The sequence below is a fragment of the Acanthamoeba castellanii genome (genome assembly GCF_000313135.1).
Source record: "Acanthamoeba castellanii str. Neff unplaced genomic scaffold scf7180000084697, whole genome shotgun sequence".
Taxonomy (NCBI): domain Eukaryota; phylum Discosea; order Longamoebia; family Acanthamoebidae; genus Acanthamoeba; species Acanthamoeba castellanii.
In genome coordinates, this window is record NW_004457437.1 from 86,130 (window position 1) to 95,490 (window position 9,361).

Genomic DNA, 9,361 nt, shown 5'->3' on the forward strand with positions numbered 1-9,361 from the left:
CATTAAACGATGGGCCATCGCCAAAGGTTGTCGCTCGCCACCTGCATCGACCTCCTTCATCTTGGACCGGGCGGACACCCAGCTAAAGCCAGACATCAACAAAGCCTTTGATGTACGTCCCCGTGTGTGTGCGTGCGTGAGTGTGAGTGTGCGTGTGTGCGTGTGTGCGCGCACACATACAGCACACACAACACACACACAGCACAACACGCACAGCCAACCTTCTGCGCTGTGCATTACACCAGCTGCAGATTGCTCCGCACCGCAGCAAGCAGATATTCCACCTCCCACGTCTGCACCCTGTGCCACGAACAGCTGACCACCACCAATGATAATTTAATACTAATTCATTTTCTTCATCTTTCCAGGAAAGCTTGAAATCTATTTCTAATAACACGAAAAAGAAAAAGTGATGACCTCAGCAGCGCTCGAAGACGGCGGCGGCACCCATCCCGGTGCCCACGCACATGGAAACGACGCCGTAGCGAACCCCGCGCCGGCCCATCTCGTGCAGGAGGGACGTCGTGAGGCGGGTCCCGGTGCAGCCCAACGGATCTGTCAGCAGTCCACCACACGCACCCGCCCACAATCAGAAAAGCGAAAGCGAAGCCGAGAAAAAGAAAGCGACAGCAAAATGGGGGATGTACGGCCAAGGGCGATGGCGCCGCCGTTGACGTTGACCCTGTCGAGCGGGATGCGGAGCTCCTCCACGCAGTAGTGGAACTGGGAGGCGAAGGCCTCGTTGATCTCGAACAGGCCGATGTCGGCCAGCGACAGGCCGGCCTTCTCCACGGCCCTCGGAATCGCCAGCGCCGGCCCGATGCCCTGCCCAGTCCAGTCCAGTCCGACTGGTGAGTCATCGATCGGTCAATCGCGAGGTGGTCGGCCTGGGTGCGTACCATGACGGCGGGGTCGCAGCCGACGGCGACGAAGGAGCGGAAGACGCCCAGCACCTCCCAGCCGTGGGCCTCGGCGAGGGCGCGGGTCATAAGCAGCACCGCCGACGCGCCGTCCGACACCTGCGACGAATTGCCCGCCGTGCTCGTGCCCGACCTGCGCGCGGTTTATGTTTGTTTGTTTGCTTGTTTGCTCATTTCATTTTTTCACCCCAGAGTGGGCGTGGCTGGTTGAAGGGTGGTTCGCGTACGCGCTGAAGGCGGGCTTGAGCTTGGTCAGGCCTTCCAATGTAGTGTCGGCCCGCACGCCTTCATCCTTGTCTGTGCAGAACGCAGCGCAGCGCCGCACACGCGCATGCCACACGCACGACAAACGCATACATGGCGCACGGTCAGAAGAGAATCGAAGTGGTGAGCTGCGTAGGTGCGCGGCCGGTAAGGGCGGCGTACAGAGGACGGCGGTCCGGGGCTGACCGTTCTTGTCGTTGACGGTGGTAGCCACAGGCACGATCTCCGCGTCCCACCTGCCTTCCGCCTGTGCTGCCGCCGCCAGCTGCTGCGACTGGTACATGTGTCGTGTGTCGTGTGTCGTGTGTCGTGTCGTGTCGGCTTCGGCGCTTGGTCTGCAACAAAAAGGTAACGGTGTGACGTACGCGGTAGCCGATCCGGTCCTGTTGTTCGCGTGTCACGCCGTACCGCTCCGCCACGTTCTCCGATGTCGCCCCCATCGACAGATACACGCTACACCCACCAAAGTCATGCGCGTATCGTGTGTGCGGCGTGTGTCATGCGTGCGCGTGTGCGTGTGCGGTGGTGCGTGTGCGTGTGCGTGTGCGTGTGCGTGTGAGGCGTTGGGTTTACCTTGAGAGGAGCTCGTTGCCTTCGGCCTTGGGGTTGGGCACGGTCGGTGCGCGCACGCTGCATGAACATGACCAGCTCAGCGCCAAGCAGCTCGGGAAAAGAAAAGGGGGGAATGCCACGACGAACCCCGTCGACATGGACTCGACGCCTGCGGCGATAGCGCAATGGTAGAGGCCGCCCGAGATGCCCAGGGCCGCGTCGGCCACGGCCTGCAGGCCCGACGAACAGAGGCGGTCGACCTTCTTGACCGGCACGCTGGCCGGAAAGCCGGCCAGGAACGCCGCCGCCCGCAGGTGGCCGATCGTCGCCGCAATCCCGCCCACCACGATGTCGCCCACCCTGCACCACCGCACGCGCGCGCAATCAAACCACCGCACGCGCGCGCAGTCAAACCACCACACACGACACGCGACACGACACGCGACGCGAGGTGGGTGTACTGCTCGGGGCGCATGGAGTGGCGGCGCAGGCGGGCGTGGAGGGTATCGAGGGCGGGTGCCAGGAGGTCGTCGGCCTGGATGTCCCTGAGCAGGCCCCGCTTGGCCTTGCCGATGGGCGTCCGCACCGCGGCCACAACCACCACGTCCCGCGGCGAGCCCCGTCCGCGCGCCGACTCGGGCGCCGCCACCGACTGCGTCCACCCCGTCAATTAAGAGAGGCGCTGACGTCAGGCGGCTGCTCTTTATCTTACGAGGGCGGGCGGAAATGGGCACCAGTTTGAGGCCCTTGTCGGCGCGGTAGTGGAGATAGGCCGAGGGCGCGAAGAAGCGGGACCGGGTCTGCAGCCCGAACTCGCGGTCCCACGCGGCCAGCCGGTCCCTGATGCGCCCGCTCGGCATAGTGTCGGCCCACTTGAGCACCCCGCCACTGCTCGGGCAGCCGCACCGATGGTTAGCAGCGGGTTTATCATGTGCGGTGGTGCGTGTGCGGTGTGTGCGTGTGCGTGTGAACCGATAGCGGGGGAAGGAGTAGCCGAAGAGGGAGCCGATGTCGACGTCGGACGGGCGGACGACCATGCCCTCCTCCACCACGCGGCAGCTTTCGTTGACCACCGGAAACAGAACGAACTCCACGATCTCCTCGTCGCTGAACTCACGCGCTGCCATTCCCAATCCCACATTGCGATCGCAGGACACGATCACGACCACGACCACGACCACGACCACGGCGCACGACACACGACACACGACACACGACACACGACACACGACACACGACACACGCGCACGACACATGCATTAGAGGGGAGAGTACGGGCGAGCCCAGCGCTGCGACGTGATTGGTCGAGAATGGGTTGCAGGCCGGCCGGGTCTTCGGCGGCCTTGCCCTTGGAATGCGCATACCAGCCGCGGCCCGACTTTTGGCCGAGCCGCTTGGACTCGACGAGGAGGGCGGTGAGCTGCGACGTGTAGACCCGATCGGGCCACGCCCGGGCGTAGGTGGCGTTGATGAAGTTGGTGATGTCGACGCCCACCAGGTCGCCCAATCGGAACACGCCCATCGGCAGTCCGAACTTCATCAACACCCTGTGGTCGTTGTGTGCGTGTATGTGTGGAATGTAAGTTGTTGAGGAATGCTAAGGAATGTGCGAGTTGAAGAGAAGGTGGTGGTTTCACCTGTCGATGCGGTACGGGTCGACGCCGCAGTCGACGAGCAGGGAGGCGGCCTGGAAGAAGGGGAAGAAGATCCGGTTGACGGTAATCCAGGGCAGTTGCCCACGACGATGGGCGTCTTGCGCAGGGCTTTGACCAGTCCGAGCGTGTCCACGATCACCTGCGCCGACACCTCGCGCGTCCGCACGATCTCCACCAGAGGCATGACTTGCGCAGGACTAGCGCCCAACACACGCATAAGCTCAGATCTCTCTGTGTGCGTGTGCGTGTGTGCGTGTGCGTGTGTGTGCGGGTGCGTGCGTGCTGCAAACCTGAAAAAGTGTACACCGAGCATCCTGTGCGCGGATTGGGTGGCGGTGGCGATCTGATCGATCGGGATCGTGGAGGTGTTGGTGGCGAGTATGCAATCGGGCTTGACCACCTTCTCCACCTCCCGGAACACGTCCTGCTTCACCTTCAGATTCTCCACCACAGCCTGCATATGCCCGCCACACCGCCACACCGCCACATGTCAGCAATTACGATTCTTGCCGACAGGGAGTGTGAGTGAGTGAACCCCATACCTCGATGACCATGTCCACGGCGACAAAGTCGGCAAACTGGAGCGTGGGCGTGACCATCGAAAGAAGGCGATCGCGCTGTTCCCTGGTCAGGCGGCGCCGCTCGACCGCGCGGTCGAGATTGGCCGTCACAGTATTGACGACCGCGTCGAGCAACTGGCGGCTGACCTCCTTAATGACCACCGCTATGCCGCTGAACAGGAGAGCCGTCGCAATGCCCGATCCCATCAACCCACCGCCGATTATACCAACTATCACCACACACACACACACACACACACACACACATGACACACACACACACACACACACGACTGAGTTCTTGTGCAAGGAAGCTGATGAGGAATTTCGCAACATTCCAATCCATGGTTACCTGAGCGGATGGGGCGAGGCTGGAGTCCCTGGTCGGTCACCCCAGAGACGTTGGCCGTTTTGCGTTCGGCAAAGAACGCGTGGGTCATGGCTTCGGATGCATCGTTGTAGAGGCACGCCACGACGGCCCGCCGCTCCGCATCGACGCCGCTGGACCCGCCCATCTGTACGCCTGCACGCCGCAGCAGTCGTAGCGCTACTCAGTAACTTACACTGTTTTCTCTCGATTATTCCAGAGTACCGGCTTGGACGGCGTCGAGACAGGCAAACGGGTGCACGACGGTGTTGGGCGGATAGGCCCGCTGTTGGGCTCGGTAGGCCTAAAGTAATTACGAGAAAATCGACCATCAGAGATCGTCACGGTCCTACAGGGGTGGGGGTGGGTCACGAACCTCGTCGATGATCTTCTTGGCCTCGGGCAGAGGCTCGAGCCTGTCGGTGAGCTGCGTGGCGCGCACGAACGGCCTCATGCCCTCAGCGATCTCTTTGCCCACCTGTGTGTGTGTGTGTGTGTGTGTGTGTGTGGTGGTGGTGGTGGTGGTGCGTCAAGAGTAGAGGCCAGAGAGAGAGAGAGAGTGTGTTACGACATGTGCGATGGTCAGTTGTTTACCGTGATCGCAGCGTCGATGAGTTGCGCTGGATCGCTGCCTCCAACGACCTCATCGACCAGCCCGAGATTCTTGGCTTCATCGGCCTTCAGCGAACGAGACGACTGCGCGGTGGTCCCGCCAACCAACGATGATGTGAGACCACATTCGTACCACCGCACCCGAGAGTTGTGTACCAGCATCATGTCGACCGCCTTCTTCATCCCGACCAAGCGCGGGAGTCGCTGGGTGCCGCCCAGGCCCGGAATCACTCCGAGCGCCAGCTCAGGCAGGCCCAGCTTGGTCCTGGACGTTGCGAAAGAACGAAGGCTGAGCCCCATTCGGACCCTTACAGAGGAAAAAGAGCGAAAGCGGAGGTCACACACCTCCGGGTGGCGACGCGGGCGTGGCAGGCCATGGCGACCTCGAGTCCGCCGCCGAGTGCGAAGGTGTCCATGGCAGCGACCACCGGCTTAGACTGCGACTCGAGCCAGTTGAGCCACGCGTGCTCCCGCTCCATCAAGCGCATCGAATCGGCTACACGGGAGTGTGACGTCAGCATAGGTATGTCGCGAAAGATGAGGTGCTGTGTACCGTCGAGGCGGTCTGGAGTGTTCCGGAGCAGTTCGATGCTATCCTGTATGCTGGCGATCTCTGCGCCGGCCACGAACTTCTGATTGGCGCCGGTGATCACCAGAAGCTTGACGTTGTCGTCCTCCAGCGCTTCATGTGTGAGCCTGTCGGAGAGGGCGTTAAGCAGGATTGTTACAACACTGATGAGTGCAAAACCTGATGAGGCCATCAAAGACGCCTCTGCTGAGCGCGTTGACGGGCGGGTTGTCGATCGTCAGCACCGCCACGCCACTGCCATCTCTACGGCGCACACAGACACAACACGCGTGGTGCAGTTAGTGGGTTCGTTCACCTGTGCGTTTGGCAGTGAGTGGTAGTGGGTTAAACCTGTGCACGTGCAAGCTGACGCTCTCGGCACCGAACTGGACCGCGGCCAGGCCTGCATCGAGCGGTGCAGCTACCTCCTCCTGCCCACGCCACAGTAAAATGTTTCGAACGTGGGTACACGCTGTCCGGTGGTGGCTTTGGGGGGGGGGGTTGGTGCACCTTGGTCAGGGCAGTGCTCAATAAGCCAAGACCGAGGTGGTTCAGAATCACCTCGCGGCGCCTGCGGCACGTTCTCTTCGTGTCGTCCATGCTCGTGCCACTACGCAAGCGGGAACTGCGCTCTTCCAAGAGCAGAATAATAGCTTTTATTTCAGACCTTCTAATAATTAGAAAAAAAGTCCGTCGACAAAGCCTATCCTCGGTAGCTTAGTTGGTAGAGCGCACGGCTGTTAACCGTGAGGTCGCAGGTTCGAACCCTGCCCGGGGAGCTTTCTTTTTTTTCACCCGTTGCTTTTTCCACACCGAACGCCTTCAAGTTTGTTCGTGAGCTGCGTAATGGAGAACGCAGGACGCACGCCCATGGAAGCCTTGTTGGCGGTCGAGGTGTGGGAGGGCATATTCATGTGGCTGACCTCGGCTCGTGACCTGTGCGCTGTGGCCTGCCTCTGCCGCACGGCTCACGCCCTTGTGGCCGGCCCCCAGGCCACGCGCCTTTGGCGCGCTCTCGCCCTTCGTCGCCACTGGCCGTACGAGCTCCCAATATCATCGAGTTATTAAATTAACTCAATGGCTTATTTTATTCACATTATTTTTTACAGAGAAGACACACTCATCAACCAGCCAGGCGACTTCCGCCGCGAGCTCTGCTATCGGGTGGGGCGTTGTGTACCCGAGTACGGCCCGATCGACGTGGACCTGAGCACCACTAGCCTCAAGTTCATAGCATGTAACCAGCCCAGCGCTGATGCCCTGCGTAGCGGCAGCCTGGAGGACATCCTGCGCTACATCTACCAACAGCTTTCATGTATGCCTCCGTCGTTGACCAGTTCCCGTTGAAGTGACCCCCCAAGTCTTAACCAACTGGTGTATTGTGTTATGGGTGCAAGTTGCGCTCGAAATCCACATAGTCCTGCACAACTACGCTGCGCAGTTCACCGACGAGGAGCTGCTCAATGCCATCGTGTACGTTGGCTATGCCCTCCCAGTGCGATTGTTGCACACCACTCACCCATGAAGCTCTCTCTCTCTCTCTTTCTCTGAAACCAGGAAAGCGGGGTTCCCCTCCTCAACGCAATCACCGAGTTCCGAGTGGTGGTCTGTGTGGCGGCACTCACTACCTACCTCCAGGTACGCGACACACGCACGACACGCACGACACACACACACACAAAGCGAGACACAAACCACTTTCTTTGTGTACATGCCCAGGGCTGTGTATACGCTGATTAAGTGGATTCAAGTGAGCCCACGCATCGGCAAGTCCTGTGACGACAGCCTCGAGCGCATGCGCGCCCACCTCCTCGGCGCCGCGTCGCCGCTCCCCTTTCTCAGCGCGCCGACCTGCAGCGTCTCGTCACCACCGCCGAGAAGTGCATTCAACACTTGCGCCTGCGGCAGCAGCAGCTGCAGGACCAGAAGGCCAAAGACGAGCAGCGGCTGCGCCGTCTCGCGGAGGAGGCAGCGGTTGTAGCGCCTCCGCCGCTGCTGCAGTTCGTCCATTCGGCGCCGGGCGACGAGCTGGCCGCGGAGCTGATCGACCACTTCTTGCGCACGAAGCCAGAGCGATTGGCGGAGGCGCTGACGATGCGCGCATGGGACTCGTTCGCATCGATCACGCTCAACGAGCTGGCCAACCAGGGTAAGCGTTCACCAAGTAGCGCCCGAACATCAGTTTGCTCACCTCCTCTACGTTGTGTGTGTGTTCGCGCGTGTGTGCGTGTGTGCGTGTGTGTGTGCGTGTGTGCGTGTGTGTGCGTGCGTGTGCGTGCGCACTGATGAAGCGTGGGCAACAAAATCAAAAGGGGAGAAAGCGCCTAACGTCGTGCGGCATATTGAAGAAGCCAATCGGGTGCTCTGACGATTGTGCTTTTCGCTTTTTTCGCTTGCCTCGCGCTAATGCTCACCGACACGACACGACACATGACACATGACATGACACGACACGACACAACGCACTGGCACGTCACCACACGCTTAGCTCGCGGCGGTCGTAACTGCTAGCGTGTTGGTCGGTGGCGAGTGCGCAAATAGGTCCCCCCAGGAGAGGGCCTCCGTGATGCGGCACTGGATCTGTGTGGCTGAGGTGAAGTCTCCCGCTCCTGGATTGCCTCACCGCCATACCGGTCTAAGACACATGCACACGCATACGCACCACCGCACACGCACACGCACCACCGCACACGCACACGATACGACACACACCGCACCCCGTTCTGTAACATACCTGCTAGGCGGCCAGGCGACTCAACAACTACGCGACGATGATGGCCGTGATGGCCGGCCTGAACGACGCCGCCTGTTGGCGACTCAAGCGGACTTGGGAGGTGCGCGTTGAGTGTTCGGGTTGCGCGTGGGTTGAGTGCTGAGTGCGACGCTGTCAACAGGTGGTGAAGGCCTCAGATGAAGTGTCGCAGACCTACTCGGCTCTTGAGACGTTGATCGACAGGAGATCGGGACGGCTTTGTTACCGCCAGGCCCTGGCCAACGCTGCACTTCCCTGCCTGCCCTACCTGGGTACCACACCATTCACACTCACGATCACTTGCAACTGTTGCAACTGTTCGGCGCGCCGCCACAGATGTAACACACACGGGCGAGACGAGCCAGGAAACTGACAGGAGAGGTGCACGTCGCCGCAGGCTTTATGTTGACTGACCTCACCTTCATCTGCGACGGACAAGGGACCCATTGGCAAGGCCCTGGCGTGGTACCCTTCAAAAAGTGGCGCCTCTGCAACGACGTCTTCACTGAGATCGGGTACGCTCGCACACTGTGTGTCGTGTGTGTCGTGTGTGTCGTGTGCGTGTATATCGTGTGCCTTTCTGGTTAACTAGCGACTCGTTGGTGTGATGTTGGTACAGACGATGGCAGAGTGTGCCCTACCGCTTGGATGAGCAAGCAGAAGTGGTGGAACACTTGATGCGGTCCGAGCTGTTCCACCCAGCTGACTCGGAAGAGTTGTACGCTCTTTCTTGCGCTCTAGAGCCCAAGACCAAATGATGCAACACCGCAAGTTAGCGTGTTGTCCTTCACAAGAATGGCCATTCGCTTGCGCACCATTCCGTACGAGAGCGGAGTAGGGTGCCTGCCCACAACCTTGACCCCACAGTGATTGCGGATGCCTGTCGACAATAGCGCCCGGGGAGCTTTCTTTTTTCAAACATACTTCGAAGCTTCGCTTTTCACAATCACCGAGCGGACCAGTGACATCATGAGAAGGGCTGAGTGTTGGGTGCCGATGGTGAAGAAAATCACCTTAGGGTTAGCGTTGATGCGGGGCGAACAGTTTTATTGGTGTCGCCAAGACATTTCAATTAAAAACATGACCTGGTCCGGAGAACATACAGTAACGC

At 60.3% G+C, this 9,361-nt stretch overlaps 3 protein-coding genes across 3 annotated transcripts; 1 reads left to right on the plus strand and 2 right to left on the minus strand.

Moving 5' to 3' along the window:
* Positions 1-418: 418 nt before the first annotated feature.
* Positions 419-3,276, minus strand: ACA1_128560 (acetylCoA C-acetyltransferase subfamily protein; the record flags this gene model as incomplete). The annotated part of the gene is made up of 12 exons (XM_004338934.1): positions 419-555; positions 648-825; positions 900-1,053; positions 1,148-1,217; positions 1,347-1,431; positions 1,550-1,637; positions 1,758-1,814; positions 1,884-2,096; positions 2,198-2,388; positions 2,471-2,624; positions 2,709-2,856; positions 3,012-3,276. 12 exons carry the CDS (start codon positions 3,274-3,276, stop codon positions 419-421), a joined length of 1,740 nt encoding a protein of 579 aa, XP_004338982.1.
* A 93-nt stretch (positions 3,277-3,369) lies between these two features.
* Positions 3,370-6,098, minus strand: ACA1_128570 (3hydroxyacyl-CoA dehydrogenase, NAD binding domain containing protein; the record flags this gene model as incomplete). Its single annotated transcript, XM_004338935.1, has 13 exons — positions 3,370-3,577; positions 3,682-3,845; positions 3,934-4,181; positions 4,304-4,474; positions 4,544-4,604; positions 4,695-4,796; positions 4,913-5,014; positions 5,087-5,195; positions 5,276-5,426; positions 5,484-5,626; positions 5,679-5,762; positions 5,850-5,929; positions 6,009-6,098. The coding sequence occupies 13 exons, from the start codon at positions 6,096-6,098 to the stop codon at positions 3,370-3,372; spliced, it is 1,713 nt and encodes a 570-aa protein (XP_004338983.1).
* A 246-nt stretch (positions 6,099-6,344) lies between these two features.
* ACA1_128580 (RasGEF domain containing protein) lies at positions 6,345-9,008 on the plus strand (the record flags this gene model as incomplete). Its single annotated transcript, XM_004338936.1, has 10 exons — positions 6,345-6,436; positions 6,608-6,813; positions 6,896-6,993; positions 7,056-7,136; positions 7,284-7,647; positions 8,050-8,080; positions 8,248-8,332; positions 8,393-8,522; positions 8,648-8,765; positions 8,870-9,008. The coding sequence occupies 10 exons, from the start codon at positions 6,345-6,347 to the stop codon at positions 9,006-9,008; spliced, it is 1,344 nt and encodes a 447-aa protein (XP_004338984.1).
* Between the last annotated feature and the right edge of the window lie 353 nt (positions 9,009-9,361).